The sequence below is a fragment of the Xylocopa sonorina genome, chromosome 4 (genome assembly GCF_050948175.1).
Source record: "Xylocopa sonorina isolate GNS202 chromosome 4, iyXylSono1_principal, whole genome shotgun sequence".
Classification (NCBI taxonomy): Eukaryota; Metazoa; Arthropoda; class Insecta; order Hymenoptera; family Apidae; genus Xylocopa; species Xylocopa sonorina.
In genome coordinates, this window is record NC_135196.1 from 12,061,071 (window position 1) to 12,078,724 (window position 17,654).

At 36.4% G+C, this 17,654-nt stretch overlaps 4 protein-coding genes across 5 annotated transcripts; 2 read left to right on the top strand and 2 right to left on the bottom strand.

The window, feature by feature from the left end:
- On the top strand, nt 1-7,434 carry LOC143422727 (uncharacterized). 2 transcript variants are annotated; one of them, XM_076893605.1, is made up of 4 exons: nt 1-164; nt 4,378-4,637; nt 5,415-5,534; nt 6,199-7,434. In XM_076893605.1, exons 1-4 carry the CDS (start codon nt 132-134, stop codon nt 6,767-6,769), a joined length of 984 nt encoding a protein of 327 aa, XP_076749720.1. In that variant the 5' UTR covers nt 1-131; the 3' UTR covers nt 6,770-7,434. The 2 variants fall into 2 exon arrangements, with proteins under 2 accessions (XP_076749720.1, XP_076749719.1); XM_076893604.1 differs by lacking the exon at nt 1-164 and adding an exon at nt 3,308-3,380.
- A 12-nt stretch (nt 7,435-7,446) lies between these two features.
- Cpr49ah (cuticular protein 49Ah) lies at nt 7,447-9,929 on the bottom strand. Its single transcript, XM_076893616.1, has 4 exons — nt 9,907-9,929; nt 9,019-9,197; nt 8,469-8,730; nt 7,447-7,864 (listed from the first exon to the last, which is right to left on the bottom strand). The coding sequence occupies exons 1-4, from the start codon at nt 9,916-9,918 to the stop codon at nt 7,766-7,768; spliced, it is 552 nt and encodes a 183-aa protein (XP_076749731.1). The 5' UTR covers nt 9,919-9,929; the 3' UTR covers nt 7,447-7,765.
- A 1,909-nt stretch (nt 9,930-11,838) lies between these two features.
- On the top strand, nt 11,839-14,762 carry Dib (Cytochrome P450 302a1, mitochondrial). The gene is made up of 8 exons (XM_076893570.1): nt 11,839-12,166; nt 12,538-12,778; nt 13,040-13,215; nt 13,464-13,668; nt 13,774-13,924; nt 13,987-14,235; nt 14,308-14,535; nt 14,630-14,762. Exons 1-8 carry the CDS (start codon nt 11,908-11,910, stop codon nt 14,744-14,746), a joined length of 1,626 nt encoding a protein of 541 aa, XP_076749685.1. The 5' UTR covers nt 11,839-11,907; the 3' UTR covers nt 14,747-14,762.
- Nucleotides 14,763-14,912: 150 nt separating this feature from the next.
- Nucleotides 14,913-16,801, bottom strand: Rpt1 (26S proteasome regulatory subunit Rpt1). Its single transcript, XM_076893594.1, has 6 exons — nt 16,628-16,801; nt 16,502-16,539; nt 15,914-16,396; nt 15,660-15,824; nt 15,408-15,574; nt 14,913-15,292 (listed from the first exon to the last, which is right to left on the bottom strand). Exons 1-6 carry the CDS (start codon nt 16,698-16,700, stop codon nt 14,914-14,916), a joined length of 1,305 nt encoding a protein of 434 aa, XP_076749709.1. The 5' UTR covers nt 16,701-16,801; the 3' UTR covers nt 14,913.
- Between the last annotated feature and the right edge of the window lie 853 nt (nt 16,802-17,654).

Genomic DNA, 17,654 nt, shown 5'->3' on the forward strand with positions numbered 1-17,654 from the left:
TCGGCTGCTGAGGATCAGTAAGCGGTTGCGATTACAGTCGAGAGGATCCCTTTCTATACCTTCACAAATAAGAATTAAAAACAAGCCGCCTTTAATGCAATCCACCACAATACTTGTACTACCTATCGAAAATGCAAAGAAAGTCAATGTTATTGCTCTCTCTGGTAAGTGTTTTCAATTCTACATTGATAACTTTAACATTTTCCTTCTTTATCAAAATGAAATGAAGAAAGGAAATAGTAAAAGAAATATGTACGGTAACGATGTCGCAATCAAGTGATCATTTGGAAATATTAATTATTATGAAACGAATTACGTATTTTGCAAGATAATGTTTGTTTATTCAGACAATTTTTATTTACTTTCGCCTAAATTGATTGCATCCGTCTAGCTTGGCGATATCGCGGCGAAGATCGTTTATTCTTATTGCTTTGTCGATTTGAGTTTGAATAATCTTCTTTGTATTATAATATTTCTGACGAAACACTCTTCTCTTCTTATTTCCTGTTAAACTGTAGATTGAAATTTTTCTTGTTTGATAAGATAAAGAATTGTTTCTTAACCATGGAATACGTTTTTCTCATATAAACATTAACGTTATTTCTATGCGTAGATTAGTTCTAACCATTAAATCTTATTTGCCTTTCGTATACACGTTACTCTGGGTCGAAAATTTTTCGCAAACAACCTGTCGTTTGCTTGCTTCGGGACTGAATTCTTATAGGGGTTTAACAAAGAGTCATTAGAGCATTTATATTGTATAAAGAAACCTCTTCTCCAGATATTATAACTTTTTTCAAGCATTTATTACGGTCGACCAAGTAATCCAATAAATACAAATATCTGCAGCGTTTGACCTTATTTAAGTAAAGGTACAGTAAAAGTACAATACAACCCAAAGCCTTGAAATTGTACAAGTAAAACAAAATGCAACTGGTTCTGTTTCTCCCATACACTTGCTACGCTACAATTATTTTCTTTTCTCTCTGGTGTCTACTTAAGAAAAACATTCTTACCTCTTATTTACCATTTATCTGTTTCCGTATACTCTCCTCCCTCGCTTTCACTCATCTTCATCCTTGTTTACATATCTACTTCTGTCGCATACATTATTCATAATATCGGAAATGGAACGGGTGAATAAAAAACGATATTACTTGGAACAGTTATATGTCCCGCAATAGAACGGCGGGCCAACGTACGTCGAAAACTTTCTGCTATAATAATAGCATTGCGTGAAAGTTTTTCAAAATTTTGATTAAACGCACAGAAGTAAAAAATAATTGTTCACTGCGATAAGGCGCTTCATTCGAGAGAATATGAAAATGTTGAATGCATTTTCACAGTGTGACTGATGATAGATTATGTTTAGCGATTCTATCTATTTCCTGGCGATTGTTCAGTCTTACTAGTAATGAGAAGTTTTCTCAGTGTTCTCTTTTGTTCGCCTCATAAACAGGTGGCAGGTATAGAAGAAAAAGAATGGTTGGCCCTAGCACGCCTCAAGGAAACGACGAGCGAGGGAATAGTAGTTTTCATTTTAAAAAATTTACGTTTCCCTTAATGAACAATAATCAGAGTAAGAGTAGTGGTTATTAATTATTAATACAGGGTGACCATTGTATAAGTTATCAAACTTATTAGGCAAACGTATATCAGAGAGAATGGACAACTTTGAAAGTGAAAGATCCTTCTGAACATCAAATAACAGAGTAAAAGCGATAGTAATAAAGGGTCCTCAGGTCCAGAAGTGTACACCTGGAGTGTGCGAATGATCAACATGTTCACGTAAAAAAAGTTTCACTGACAAAAATTACGTTTCGTGTACACGCATACAATCGCATCAATTCTACATGTATAAGATTCTCGACTCGTAAAAGTGAAAGCGATGCAAACGAAGGAGAAAATATGATCGTGAAACTCGACCAATTGATCGCTATAAAAAGATAAATTGGTCTTTGCTGCGCGTGGCTCTGATAACGTTCCTTTTCAATTGAACGTTCAAAGATTATTATCTCGATAGAAGTTTTTTCTTGTAGAGTAAAGCTGCAAGTTGTTGAAGAAATCCGTGGATATGCGAATAATCTGCTAATAAGCAATCGCACGCGTCATGATCGATCTTTATTCAAGAGCAATCTGAACTTCCTGCATAGAAATATTTATAGAGCTTCATCTGACCCTGACCAAGCTAAATACAATGCTGTCGTTAAGGCGTCCATATAATCTAACACTTGGATGTACCTGACCACGTCATGATGCGAGGTAATGGTCATAGTCGCGGTACATCGTCCCCTCCCTGGCCTTCTTAATTTAACGCGAAAGAAATATTTCTCTGTACAATTACAAAATATGCTTTACAACAAATCGAGTCTTGGTACACTACTTTGCATTTACATCGACAATAAACGTATACCGCGTATGAATAAATGCATTCTGTGATCACGTAAATCACTGGTATCCCACGATGGTAGTCAGAGATAAATCTACTCCATTAGAACTTATATAAACTATAATGAAGATTTATAATACATCAATTAACGGGAAACCAATGTCAAAGTATGAAAAAATCGTTTGGATTTTTGTCCATCCGAAATCGAATTTGATATTTGAATGAATTTTCCAATATTGGAAAGAAGTTATTCAAACGATTTCTACGTGTACCATATACTTCATTCAGATGTGATGTAAAAATAAATGATAAGAAAAGGTGGAAAAAAACGAAGCTTTCATTCAGATATTTCAATACTTGAGATATGTGAATTACTTGTTATGAACTTGGCCGACGTACTTGATTGCAAAACGAATGAATATGGTTTTATTCGCGGGGGAAAAACAGAGTCAGTTCCTTGAAAAGTGTGGGGGGAATCATCGTGTAGGCAAGAGGGAGATCCATAAGTAGAATGGTCGGTGATAGCTTTGAAAATACGAAGCATCCAGCTCGCCTCAGTCCCCGTATCGCGTCTGCTCTGCTCGGTTAGTTCGTTGAAACCGGTGCGGGTGATTCGCCGCGGTACTTACATTCCGATCCTTCTTTTTCTATTTCGTTTGTATACTTTACCTCTGAACGAGAAAATATTATTCAAACAAGCTGAGACAATCAATCCAAAGTAGAAATGAGAAACGTCGACATGAAACTTTAACGGAACACACGGTAAACTACTTTCTTTCATTTATCATAAGAGGGTACCAAGATCTATTGTGCCTCGATATTTTTCATTAACTAGTCGAGAGATGAATTTTGAAAACGTGTAACTCTATTTAAAGATCTCTTCGGAAGATATGGTAAACAGCAAGAAGATATGATAGAATTCTGTTAATTAATAAATAATTTTCCAACGACTATGCTTTTACGGACATTGAGCTGCCTAAACCTATTGACGGTGAGTCTTGCCTTAAAATTGATTTACACAGGTACGATACATCACGCGTACCAAATTTAGGTAGAAAGGTGAAAGAGAAAAGAATATTTTCATGTCACGAGCAATTCTTCCTTATAACGACGTTAATCTTCTTCTTGGTCGTCTCGTTGTGCGCGTTGATGAGCGTGAATGTACAGAGGCAGTACGTAAAAAGTGTAACGAACTTTCCTATATAATAAACCTCTATAAATGAATGTATAGAGATTAGATATTTAGGTATACTTCAACTGAATCGGGGTAGAATTTAGTAGTGATCTAAAGTTTATGCGAGAATTCTCGTTTCCCGATGCGAATGTGTTATGATTGTATGCGTTGCATACTCATTTATCGAATAAAGGAAATTGACGCGCCTAGATCCTCCTCATTATGTACAATGGAAAAATGTGTTCAGCGAAACGTACGAATAATTAGTGCAACGTGTTATGCACGTCAATTTGAAATAGCGAAGGCCGTAATTCAGTATGGAAAACGAAGGAACACGCCAGATGAATATCAATGTTATTAATGAATACAAATGAATTTCTAATAGAAAAGAAAATTGCTCTAACGACGATAGAATTGTTACAAATTATTCTTTCGCCGCATGCAATTATTGTTATGCCTACTTACTACGCTGTTGTCTCGATTAATCATTTCTTAGAGTGACGCCTAAAACGGCCGTTCAAATTGCTGAATTACTGCTACCGAAGCATTGTCTGCACAGTGATTGTCAGTCATGACATTTTCACCATCACCTTTCCCCGACTTCCGTTGTCCTCAATACCGTGGATCTCACTGTTCTTTGTAATACCTTCTTTTGTCATCAACAATCCGTACACGAAGCGAGGAAAACGTTGAGGAGCTAAGGGAAAAGTTTCAAGTGACGTCTTGACTTCACTCGACGTTTACCCCAAACGCGGCATCGCCTTATAGCATAGTAAGTGATTGCAATAATAATTACCATTTTATGTCGTTTCAGGCTTCCGTTTTGTGTTTATCTGCCAGTGAAATAGAAGCTGAGAAGAGTGGTTGGAACTTCGATCCAAATACACAGTACCACATTCAGACAGATGAAGGACCAGAAAGGTACTTCCGTTTTCAAACATTAAACGGACAATACAGAAAGGAGAAAAGATTGGCTGATGGTACAGTAATTGGTACAGAGGGTTGGTTGGATCCCCTTGGTTATTTACGCCTCAAAGATTATATAGCAGACAATAAAGGATATCGAATATTAAGGTAACGCTTATCGATTAAGTGTTTTCAGATTTCCTTTCCTTCCGACTCTTGACTTACCCTTGCGAGAGGAATTCTCACTACGTTCATTCTGCGTAAGGATACGTACATGTATATCGTTAGTCAGAATACTTGTCGATACTACTTCCGTACGCTGAGAAGAACTGCGGAAAAATGATATTCTCATCGATGACACGAGATTCTGTTACGTTCATTATATTAAAACGAGTTTATTACTGACAGAAAAATCATACACGCGTGTCGCTGAGTCAGTGTCACGAAACTGGGTATCGTAGAAAAGAATGCCGTTTTTCATGTTACCTCTGACAAGTATTATGTTCAAACAATGAATTGCGTTGCATCCGAGCGGAGGAATGTAGCTTCGAAGAGGCAGCATATCCAAATTGCGTCTTGACGAAGGTGAATGTCGTGTTGCAGCCAAGTCAAGTTGAATCGATTCGTCTGTTATTTATACAAAATTCCGTTGAATTTCAATTAGCAAATTGTGGTCAAGAATTCAGCCATCGCTGGTTCCGGCAACCTCCTATTCACCTTAACACACGTTCGATTTTGCGGGGGTTTGAGACCATTAAGCAGTTGATACGGACGCTAATTTATGAATCTATGACGCAGCGATTTAACTGGTCCGCAATCTAAACGATTCATTATCTAAAACATACACCTTTAGATGCAACCTTTCATTATTCCTTTATCTTTGTACATTATAGTTACCTGCTGAACGTTGAAGTATACAATTAAAATTTGTTTTGCTCCAATCAGGTCGAAAATGGTATACGTAGGCATCGACAGGCCTATTAACGATGCTGTGAACGAAGCGAAGAGAGTGCCGCCGCAAACCGGGATCCTTGTAAAACCAACACGACCACCAAATCCTTTCAGGTATTACCATCCATATTTATGACGAGAAAATCGTAGGAAAAAATCTACAAATAATATTTATGACTTATCTTTATCGTTTGTAATTATTACACGTAGCGAGTTGCGGCACGCTTGCCGTCTATGGATCCTACATACAATGTGACTGTTTCTTCAGAGTAGTTTCACTTTCTCAATACCTTCGGAACTTGTATCAGAGTTTAGTAACTGTAGATAAATAATTGTCCGTGCTGTGGTAACCGTTGATGATGTATGAACGCGAGCAGTGGCTCTGGCCTTATTGCCTCCATAGATGCAAACACGTGGTGTGGCTGGTCAATTGAAAATGGCTCTATCAAGGTTCATCATGAATCACCATTCATTATCAAACCGCCCCTACTGCGTGTTTGTATTTGTGATGTCGGTCAGACCAAAATTATTGCAATTGTTTGTTAGTGTACAAGTGAGTAGAGTCATGTATCGTCAGGCAGAGCGTTCAAGTGAAGACATGTCCTTGCTGAACGGACCTAAACCATGGTTACCACGAACTTTCACATAGATAATAACAGTAATACGAGTATTATCATAAAAATCATTAACGTTCGAAAATGAAGAAGTGTATAAAATAAATTATCAATTTTTAAGCAAACTAGTGCTGACAGCTAATACAATGTATGCTTCTTTACAGAGAATCGGAAGTAAACCCCCATCCGTTGCTTGGTAACGACATTAATTCGAATTATTATGTCAGCAGTACAGTGAAACCTCGGGTAGAGAGTTCTTCACCTGTATCAGATTCAAACAACTATTATCACGATACGAGTCGAGCAACCGGATCAAACAATTTAAACAATTATTCTCCATTACAAAATACTTATCACAATTATCTTCAACGTCCGAACGAGGCAGCTGGTAATGAGCGCTTCAAATCGAATTATCAGTTATCATCAGCCGCTACATCGCGAAGCAGTTCAACGGAATATCCTGAATACGATGGAACATATAACGTTGCCAATGGATTTCAATATTATTTGAAAAGGCAATACCACGAGGAGGAAGAAGATCCGTCTGGTGCTAATGTCGGTTCCTTTGGTTATATCGATCCGTTTGGTATCAGAAGAGTTATTTATTATAAGACAGATCCGCAAAACGGAGGTTTTCTTCATCGGAAAAATAACAAATACGTGGGATTCCAGTCAACACCTTACGATCCGTCATTACCTAATTTGTACAGACGTAATTTCAGGTCTATAAAGTAAGACGCTTGTTTCGAGTTGATTTCTTAGTATAACGCTGTTCTCATGGATAAGAGATCTCTTATTGAGATTTCATTTCATTTCTCTGTTTCTCTCTCTTCCTTTCTGTGCTGTTATCAATGTAAAAGTACAGTCATTTAGTGAAATTTTAATAGACTTAAATTATAGGAACGAACGTAATTATTGTAGAGTACGAAGTTTACATTGGTGACAGAATCAGAGCGAGAGAAGTGTTTTCTAATCTCCAAAGCTTAGGTCGCATTGTTTTAAACAAATTGTAAACTCTACATACCGGGTGCCATGTTAAGTTACTTTAGTATTTATAAGAGTCAAATGACACTGACTTTGAATGCAGTATCATTTGAGATAGCGTGAATCGTTGTACACGATTATTAATTAACGTTCTTCGACTATTGTTGCATCGTAATTCGATCGTCTCGATACATGCGTACAGACACGTATAAAATTGTTTCAGAGAAATCGAATTATATACTTTCTTCACCGCTACACTTTCGCCACACTGCAAAAAAAGTCGTGCATGTGCAGATCGTCGTCTTCTTTTGGACCACTTTTGTTATCGGAGTAACTTCCTAAAAGAAAATTATTTCTGTACTATTCAAATTGAGTCACGATGAACCAACGAAGCACGTGACAGGATAATTAAAGAAGAAGAGAAATAAAATTAAAATGAATTAGAATACATAAGGACATGTAGGAATCGCAATTGAGTAATACACAATTGCAATTTATTGTTAGTCCACTGAAGAATGATGCAAACGGTTTTATCCTCTTCGCTAGTCCGTTCCAATACTCGAGCTATCTTCCGTCACGGTTTCCTTATCGAATAAAGATGACCGATGCATATCTGCATACGTATTCATATTTATGTATAATATAAAATTTATTGTATTAGAGTACTCTTAATTTAACAACTTAATCGCTTGCTTGTATGCTACGTGTAAAAGTGTACGTCAACAATGCTTTCGTTTTCCATCCGCCTCATTTTTTAAACTTTCTATCGTAGTTCTCTCGTCGATCAATCTGCTGACTTGATGGTTGCTGCGATGATTTTTGGGCTGCCTCGCGTGCGTCTGCTTCCTGAAATACAATCAGACTATTATTCATCGCTCTGTCTGTTAAAGCCGCAACAATTTCGATGTTTAATTATACGTGGCGTGTACGCGTACCCGTGTCGCTAATCTGGCTATCAAAACTCTAGTATCGATTCTGGTCGGTATATGTATAATTCAAGTGATGCTAGCTATGCGAGGCTATCCAGTGGAGAGTGACTCTATCTACTTAGTGTATCGCTTCTCGTTGGTCAGCCGCACGAGCGGTCAGAACCGATTTAACTATCTGCACGTTGATGAATTAGTACCTCCTCTTGGTTGTTACTAGATCACGGATATTCAACTTAATTATGCTCGTACAAATCATAATTTCAACGCTGTTCTATATATAATTCGAGGCCCCGTTTCCTTTTAGCTTCACTTCGATTCAGATTACCTCAAAGTGTAAACACGTGTGCACGCCTCGAGCGACGTATTCGTTCGGAACGAACAAAGGGAGGGAGAATTAAAGAAGAGGTGGAGGGACGAAAGGAAAGTCTAAGCCGATTGATTGGAAGCGAAACAGGAAAGAGTGAGCAGGAGAAAGGGTGGATCGGAAGGCGAGAGGAGAAGAAAAATCGTGGGACGTGTACCTCTTGCTGACGAATGCCGGCGAAGATGAGGTCGAGGCCTTTCTGGATCTCTTCGCTAACTGGCGGTGGCGTGGGAATGTGATCTCCGGTCGCGTGAAAGCCAGTCTCGTCGGCTGTGTAATGGATGGTGATCAGCTTCCCTTCGGGACTCGTGTAAGAGAAGCTTCCTTGTTGGACCAACGCTTCTCCTTGGTCCTCGCCTTCGCCTACTTTCTTGATGTAACCGCTCTCCTCCGCGATAATATTGTTTCCCGTTTCGTAACTGTGAATAATTTACTCGCGTCACATTTCCATTTTCAAATCGCTTTAAAACACACTTGGACGCCGTGACGTTATCGGTACGCTTTAAAACGAATAATAAGTGAAAGTATCAGATTGTTAGAATTAGATTGAAAGGAGAAAAGGATACAAAATTTTCAAATTGCACAGCTGTTAATAATTGTAGAGCGCAGGTCTGCAGCGTCTGTCTAATATCTGTTTTGAATCTTTTACCAAATGAATCCGGTATATCTGGTTTATCGGCCAGAGATACGCGATTGACGATCGTCACCTTGCTTTGTAAGTTCCATCGTGCTCCTGTTCTTTGTTCCAATGCAAAATCGGAATAGGCGTCGTAGTCAATGATCTCCTCTCATCGGTCGGGGCGCTTTGCCTTTCTTCGTTGTAATTGTTACGGGCTTGGTAATTCGGATCCTGCGCTGCTGCTAGCCCCAAAACCGCCGCTAGAACCTAGCCCGAGAAATATTACATTTGCGTAACCATGATTAACAGATTTGCATTAGCATTAACGGGGACAATTAGCGCTTTGAAACGTGGAATGAAAATCCATAATAGTAGACACCACTGGTCGCGGTGTTCGCGAGATGAGTGAAAGTAAGATGCCAATGCGGGTCATTTAACTCCTGACCTACGACGAGTCTGCGAACCTGGCGTCGATTTAGTTCGTTTCGAGTCCCCTACAATTCTCTGTTTCGCAACGCATTACGGATCATCCTATTTTTATGAGTTCAATTTCTGTTTTACAATATGTTGGTTTAGCTTGCTTCGAGTCCTCTGCGATTCCCTGTTTCGCAACAGACCGCGGATCGTCCCATTCTTGCCGGTTGAATCTCCGTTTCGCAATATCTAAGCATGTAACGCGCGATGTAACAATAACTCGAAGAATGTTAATTAACAATTTGTCACGTAGACTTCGTCAGTCCTGTGTAAAAAAAAAGTTCACACCCCTGGCGTGAAACCGCACTCAACGAAGTTGATTAAAAAAACATATAAATTTCAATTTGAAATTTGGATACCTTTTTTTATGCTTCGAAGAAATATGTTCGCGGGAGTTTTTACATTACCAGCTTCACGCCGACACGAGTCGATTATTACCCTAAGCAATTTACCGCGCCTTGACCGAGAGATCTATACAATTGAATATAAAAAAATTACTTACAATTATTTTCATCCTGACAAAAGGGACACACTTAAACGAAGGAGAAGAAGACGAGAGCGATGAATCCAATAGTTTGTGATCGTAAGGAAGTAAAGGATTCACCTTTTATACTCTCTCTTTATCCCCACTCGAGCGATGAATCTCCAAAGATGTTCCGAGTAGTTTGTACAACTATCTTTGCATGCAGGCTATACACGTACATCGATACATTCTATACTTATTTTACGCGCCCTTTCAACCACTCCTTACTCGACCCTTTTTGTCACGAACGCCAATGCCACTAGAACATTTATATCATTATACATTTTCTTATCACGTTCTTATTCCAGATCGTCTAAATACCTGTACCACTTTTATTAATGCAAGTTACAACACGTCTTTTCCTATTACGTTATATTCTAGCAATAATAAAAACAATGTTTGTAGCATCTCAAAAATATTATTTTTTTCTACGCTAAACGAAATCACATTATCAGCCAGCAGAAACAAGTTGTTACCATACAGCTGTTTAACATATTTTGTGTGATGTAATTACATCCAGGTGAAAGGTTCGACATTTTTTGGGAAATTCTTAACCTTGTGATAACGTAACACTCAGATTATGCGCGCACGTAATAACTGTTTGCTGATGTTTGAAACGTGATCCTGCGCGGTTAACGTTATATTCTCGAACAGTTGGCCAGGTATCGATTGTATAGGTATAACCTTTTTGTTCCATGTGATGAAATGGTAGTTTTTCTAAAAGTATGATAATCTCGTGTACGTTTAGAATATTTTCAAACCGTTCCCCAACGATTCGCAGATGATCTACTCGTTAAAATTATCTTCCCTCTAGCGACAGAAAAGACTAACTGTATCGTCATAACTTTACCAAAACGAATAAAGCTTCATTGTTAATAATGGTAGTTTATGTTTCATCTTACATATCATCATATATGTGTTTATTGAAATAAATTTTATTTTCTGTCACCTGTCATCGTCCGCGTACAAAATTGTCAGCCGGATTTAAATTTGGCGCCGTCGATTTTTAAAATTAATTCGAACTGGTGGCGCCATCTCTGTGAAAAGTGCTCAAACTGGTCGCACAGCGTTATCGACAGCGAAGTAAACTACTGAAGCACTAGCGCCATCTCTGTGAAAAGTAGCGAAATTAATACCCGACTAGTTTCAGTTCTTCTCCGAGAGATGGCGCTACTGCTTCAGTAGTTTACTTCGCTGTCGATAACGCTGTGCGACCAGTTTGAGCACTTTCTTCAGAGATGGCGCCAGGTGTCCAAAAATCATTTCCAAATTCAATGGCGCCAATTTTAATCAAATAAAAACTGTATAATACGTACTACTTATACTGTGACATTTTAACAGTTGTATTTACAAAATTTATGTATCATATTAATAATGTGAAACGGTGTATTTAAAGCAGAGATCAAGAACCCTTGATATCAATATTGAATAATACATTTTCTATTCATTAGATGAATGCCTCACTTCAAACACATATTTTATTCATTGTTTCCTACATGTAGAAGAGATAGCAGAAGATTTAGAAATCCGTATAATGCAGTTTTTGTAAGAAATTATAATCACAAATCGCGGTGGTCTTGTCGACAGTAGCTGCAATATGTAAGATTTACAATAGTATCACATTGCTCTGCTAACATAGCGTTCACTAACAATTGTTATTCGACCAGCATAGAATAAGGATGATGCCGTAATTAAACGTAAATAATTAAATGATTAAAGTTAAATGTATATATTATAAGAATTATTAATAAAGTTTGACGATGCTTTCGAGGACAATCCTCGTTCGAGAATTTCGTATTATCGTTGACACATCAAATACGCTGCGATGGTACCGTGGCACATTGAAATTCTATCTGCGTAACCGGACAAGGAACGATGTAGAACAGTTGGAAGGAGATAATAAAATGCGAAGAAAGAGACGCATTCTTGAACAGGCCCAGCTGCGGAAGGAGCAGTTAGATAGTCTTCGAAATCGACCCGATGCGATCACTTTCTCTCTATCGTTTGTTTATTACTGGGACTCATCCTTCGCATGACTTTATAAGCGCGATGTATGCGCAGTTTAAAAAGTGTTTTCGGTGTATAAAACGGGGAAAACTATATATTAAATTTTATACCGACAATGTTACGAAGCATCGGATTAAAACGGACGACCGTCAACCAAGACCCTTCAGTGATATTCCCGGACCAAAATCTCTACCAATTATTGGAACACTTTACAAATATCTACCGTTCATTGGTAAAAGAAAAAGTCAATTTTTATATACCTAAATGGAAGGCACATTAAATATGTATATATTGTGATGAAATAAGTAACAGAACATTAAAGGCAATAATACTTGAAAGTTACCCCGTGTATAAATTTAAGGCAAGGGTGGAAGGGGGGGAGATAATATAATTAATCTAAAAATATTAAAACGTATTACTTTGTCATCGTACTATACGTAAGTTTTTTGTTCCCGTTTATTGGATAAATATTCTACTTTTATTTGAAAATAGTTTTTAGAAATTCTTTGCGTGCCGTTATTTTTTCCTAACACATTCCGTTCGCGCTATAGCTATTATAACGCTTCGATGGAATTTTACCAACAGTGTTGTAATATTTAACAGGGGAATACAGTTTTACAAAAATGTACGACAGCGGGAAACTGAAATTGAAACAGTTTGGGCCACTGGTACGCGAAGAGATAGTACCGAATGTAAATGTCGTATGGGTCTATAGGCCGGAAGATATAGCTGAAGTTTTCAAAGCAGAATCGGGCTTACATCCAGAGAGGAGAAGCCATTTAGCTCTTTTAAAGTACCGGAAGGATCGCAAAGATTTATACAATACCGGAGGTTTAATACCCACGTAATAGAAATGATTTTTTTAAATAAACAGTTTAATCGTTTTCCCTTGAGTACGGTATAATATATCGTACTATTTATTGTATATACTCTTCGTAAAAAATTGATATTATTTTGATATTATATTAATTTTTAATTGATACTATGTACAATCTCTTTCTTGTATGATTGTTAACACATGGTACTTATCTGACAATGACAATGTAATAGTCAATAAATTTGCTTCTTCGAAATTAATTTAATTTATGGTGTTGATGAATTTCAGAAATGGGCCAGAGTGGTGGAGATTACGGAAAGAGTTTCAAAAGGTTACTAGTAAACCTCAAGATGTAATCAATTATTCACAAGAGATAGATCGTGTTGTTCAAGAATTTGTTGAGTTATGTGCTAGTGAAAAATTTGTGGACTTCTTACCAATTTTGTCACGCTTATTTCTTGAACGTAATGATATACCTTTCAATTTAAATAACAGTAAATGTTTATTTCTGCATTATTGATCCTTCTTATATGATATAGTAGATATAAATGCATTTCTTAAAGTAATTTGTTTGCTTTATTTCTGCAAGCTTTTGAATGTCTAAACTTTCTATGCATTCACTTTTTCCAATGTTAAATGTATTAAATAAACAAAAGAGAATACCTTCAATGACTCGTGACTGTACTATAAGACAATTAATTTTTAATTTCAGTGACGTGCTTGGTTGTTTTCGATGTAAGACTGAATAGTTTTTCAAAAGAAGAAAGATGTGAAAACTCCAGAAGTTCCAAATTGATAGAGGCTGCTTTCACTACAAATAGTGTAATTTTGAAGTTAGACAATGGACTCCAATTATGGCATTTTTTTGAGACACCTTTATACAGAAAATTACGTAAAGCTCAAGCATACATGGAAATGTAAGTAATAATATAATTTAAAAGCTTAAACATACCTGAAAATGTAAGTAATAATGTAATCTAGTTTAGGTAATAAAAGATTTTATTTTTTTTTTTATACACCAGGGTTGCATTAGAACTAGTATCCCTTAAGAAGGCGGACATTAAAAAGGGGCATGATAAATCATTTCTAAATGCTTATTTCAAAAATCCTGCTCTCGACATTAAGGACATTATAGGCATGGCTTGTGACATGTTACTCGCGGGTATAGATACGGTAATTATCACGTTTATTATAATTAATTTAATATCAATTATGTAAATTTTTAACATTTTTAGACCACTTACAGTACTGCTTTTACTTTATATCATCTTGCAAGAAATCAAGACATTCAACAGAAATTAAGATCCGAAGCTATGCAGTTACTAGTCCATCGTAACCAGCCAATAACTGCAGATGTTTTACGCAATGCTTCTTACACTAAAGCTGTCATTAAAGAAAGTTTACGATTAAATCCTATCTCTATAGGAATTGGCCGTATATTACAAACCGATGTTGTTCTTAATGGTTATCATATACCTAAAGAGGTAAGGGTTAAAAATATAATTAAAATATAAAATCAGCTATTCTATTTGCCTCATGTTTCGCTTCTTTTTTAGACTGTTGTTGTAACACAGAATCAAATTATCTCTCGTCTTCCTGAATACTTTGACAAACCAAATACATTTATACCTGAGAGGTGGTTACGCGAACATTCAGAGAGCAACATCAAAGTAAATTGCGGAAAATCAGTTCATCCATATGTAGTGTTACCATTTGGCCATGGTCCTAGATCTTGTATTGCTAGGCGTTTTGCAGAGCAGAATATGCAAGTGTTATTGCTAAGGGTAAATCTTAAACATTCAATCATGTTCACTGTTAGAATGCCTGCACAAAAAATTGTCCATTTTTTGGAATAATATAAACCTTTGTATGTTACAGCTATGTCAGCAGCTCAACTTTTCTTGGCTTGGAGGCGAACTTGGGATGATATCTCTATTAATTAATAAACCAAATGCGCCATTAAAATTCGCCTTCCATAAGATTAAAAGAATTTAATCCTATTTCTTTCCAGAAAATATTATTTAAGGAAACTACTACAGAAATGACTCAAATATAGTATTAAGTAAAAAGCACATTTGTAATTTATTGTGTCTTATAATTGAGAAACTTGTATATAAAGAGCAATACAATGTTATTGTATTCCTATAAATATTTAAGCAAATTTAATTGTAAGTCATATATTTAGGAGTTGCTGAGAATTTGGCGTATGATTTAATCACTTTGTTTACGGCTTCTAGAAAATCTTTCTCTGTAGCTACTTTACGACGCGCTCGAATCGCAAACATACCAGCTTCAGTGCAAACAGAACGAATTTCAGCACCGGTACTATTAGGACATAGACGCGCGAGAAGTTCGAATCTAATATCTCTTTCGACGCTCATCGAGCGTGCGTGAATTTTAAAAATATGTGTTCGTCCTTCCAAGTCTGGCAAACCGAATTCTACTTTCCTGTCTAAACGTCCTGGCCGCATTAATGCCGGATCTAACGTGTCTGGTCTATTTGTTGCCATTAATACTTTAATGTTACCTCGCGGATCAAAACTGAAACATTAATAATCACATAAGATAATGTCAATCTATATTATTATATGTAGTTTATATTACTACTTTGTAATAAAGCGGAGCAACGTATATGGAAACGAAAAACATTTATTACCCATCCAATTGATTAATAAGTTCCAGCATGGTGCGTTGCACTTCATTGTCACCACCAGCTCCATCATCAAATCGAGCTCCACCGATAGCATCAATTTCATCAAAAAATATTAAACACGCTTTTTTACTACGTGCCATTTCAAATAATTCTCTTACCATACGAGCACCCTCGAAATAAAATATTTGCTTTATCAATCTTTTGTATGTTAGTTATATGTTAATTAATAATTATAAAACAAAGTACGATACATACCTCACCAACATACTTTTGAACCAACTCAGAACCAATGACACGAATAAAACAAGCATCCGTTCTATTAGCTACAGCTCTGGCACATAATGTTTTACCTGTACCTGGTGGTCCAAACAACAGTACCCCCTTCGGTGGTTCAATTCCCAAATTGACAAATTTCTCTGGCTGTAATAAATTATAATTTTTATGGGAAAGACTAGTAAAACTTCAACAAGGCATTCAACCTATTAAGTTAATAAATATATGATATTAACATGTAATAGGGGTGTCTCAACGACTTCTCTTAATTTCTCAATTTGTTCTTTACAACCACCAACATCGCTATACGTAACGTCTGGTTTCTCTTCAACTTGCATCATTGTCACAGTTGGATCAATTTTTGGTGGAAGTGGTATATGAATCTGATATTTGTTACGGTCCACCCCTACACGCATACCTTCTTCGATGTCAGTCGGAGCGACTGAATCTGCTAAATCAACTACAAACTTTGCAAACTGTTTGACATTTATAATATACTTTGGATCGTCGGAATTTGCATTAATTATTTTAGTACAGCGTGCAACCTGCAGTGGTTGCTCATTCTGTAAAGTTTGTTTATCCGCGGGTAAATCCCACAGAGCTGGTGGTGCCAGACCTGTATCAGATTCTTTGATACCAGTCAATTCATTGACACGTTTAATTATTGTTTGTATATCTTCCTCTACAGATTTAATACTCTTTGTATATTGTCCTTGACCCTAAAGAAAGTGAAAATTGAAGACAAACTAAACTTATTTTCTTTTAACGATCTAGCATACTTAAACTTGTTATATATAAAATTACATTGTTTAATCTATGCTTACATAAGTTTTAAGTAAAGCGATATCTCCTTCGTCCAGAGCTAAAATTATATAGATAGAATTTATAATAATTAATTTTATGAAATGACAATAGTAGGACGGGTATAACTGATTAACATTAAAACTCACATTTTATTTCTTTCTCCTCCTTTCCTTCCTCATTTTTTACTTTTCGCATATCTTCTCCCAAATGATCAGGCATTTTTAATATTCGTTAGATTCTAACAAGAATTAAAGAACACCAAATTACGTTTACACGAGTTCACCCAACAAGAAATACCGATGAGACTTAAGTTAAGATTAGGTTATTACTTGCCATTACTAGCAAAATCGACAACTTCTCTTACTGACCTCTACAATCACGACAATGAACTATTGCTTTTTTAAAAATCTATTGACTACGTAGGTATCTGCTTCTAATGTACAAATTATATTTGTTTATCGTTCTCTTAACAATCGAACTTCACGAACAATAAATAAATTTTTGGTTACATCTTTCTAAATAACCTTTCTAAATACGCAGTGTCTTGCAGGACTGACTCTTATAATTTGGAATACCGATCGAGCGAAAAATATCTACCATTATTTAAGGCGAACAATTTAAAACCTGTATTGAATACCAGCAACGAATTCGATGTAATTTCACAGATAATTTTATTACGTTCCCAATGTAAAAGTAAAGTTTTCAAGGGTTCAAAGGTTCTGAGAAGAACCATTAAAATTCCAACCGCATCGCAAGGGAAATAATTTTATTAATCGATTTCTCGTTACCGATAAAAAAATTACGCGGTTCGACATATCGAATTATAGCTTTTTTTTTATCGATCGTTCTGTTGCTTTTGCATCGATACATAATTTCGTTATCGAACAAGTTAGATATACTCGATATCGGTGGAGATCCGATCAGATTTGAATCAAACAGCGATGCTTTGATTAGACAATTGAAGCTATGCATATGCAACGTGAATGGACGTATTTTACAAAAGTGAGATGATTACGATATCGTATGATTATGGTGCAGTACATAATTAGCTGTTATATTTATACAGCGTATCTGCTAATCTAACTACCACAACTCGCGAGCGTGTTCAAATCGTGTTAGTCTTCCGGTCTAGCAATCGTAATCGACGTTCAAACACAACAGCTTGCCACAGCA

Bases quoted from the DNA above. Each gene is read 5' to 3' on its own strand.
- LOC143422727 (XM_076893604.1), top strand. From the start codon at position 3,342: ATGCTTTTACGGACATTGAGCTGCCTAAACCTATTGACG. The intron at 3,381-4,377 runs GTGAGTCTTGCC...ATGTCGTTTCAG, and splicing joins GCTGCCTAAACCTATTGACG to GCTTCCGTTTTGTGTTTATC. The intron at 4,638-5,414 runs GTAACGCTTATC...TGCTCCAATCAG, and splicing joins AAAGGATATCGAATATTAAG to GTCGAAAATGGTATACGTAG.
- Cpr49ah (XM_076893616.1), bottom strand. The intron at 8,731-9,018 runs GTGACGATCGTC...AATTATTCACAG, and splicing joins GATGGAACTTACAAAGCAAG to TTACGAAACGGGAAACAATA. The intron at 7,865-8,468 runs GTACACGTCCCA...ATTGTATTTCAG, and splicing joins CCGGCATTCGTCAGCAAGAG to GAAGCAGACGCACGCGAGGC.
- Dib (XM_076893570.1), top strand. From the start codon at position 11,908: ATGCGATCACTTTCTCTCTATCGTTTGTTTATTACTGGGACTCATCCT. The intron at 12,779-13,039 runs GTAATAGAAATG...GATGAATTTCAG, and splicing joins ACCGGAGGTTTAATACCCAC to AAATGGGCCAGAGTGGTGGA. The intron at 14,536-14,629 runs GTAAATCTTAAA...TGTATGTTACAG, and splicing joins TGCAAGTGTTATTGCTAAGG to CTATGTCAGCAGCTCAACTT.
- Rpt1 (XM_076893594.1), bottom strand. From the start codon at position 16,700: ATGCCTGATCATTTGGGAGAAGATATGCGAAAAGTAAAAAATGAGGAA. The intron at 16,397-16,501 runs GTAAGCATAGAT...CACTTTCTTTAG, and splicing joins TCGCTTTACTTAAAACTTAT to GGTCAAGGACAATATACAAA. The intron at 15,293-15,407 runs GTAATAAATGTT...TTAATGTTTCAG, and splicing joins CTTATTAATCAATTGGATGG to TTTTGATCCGCGAGGTAACA.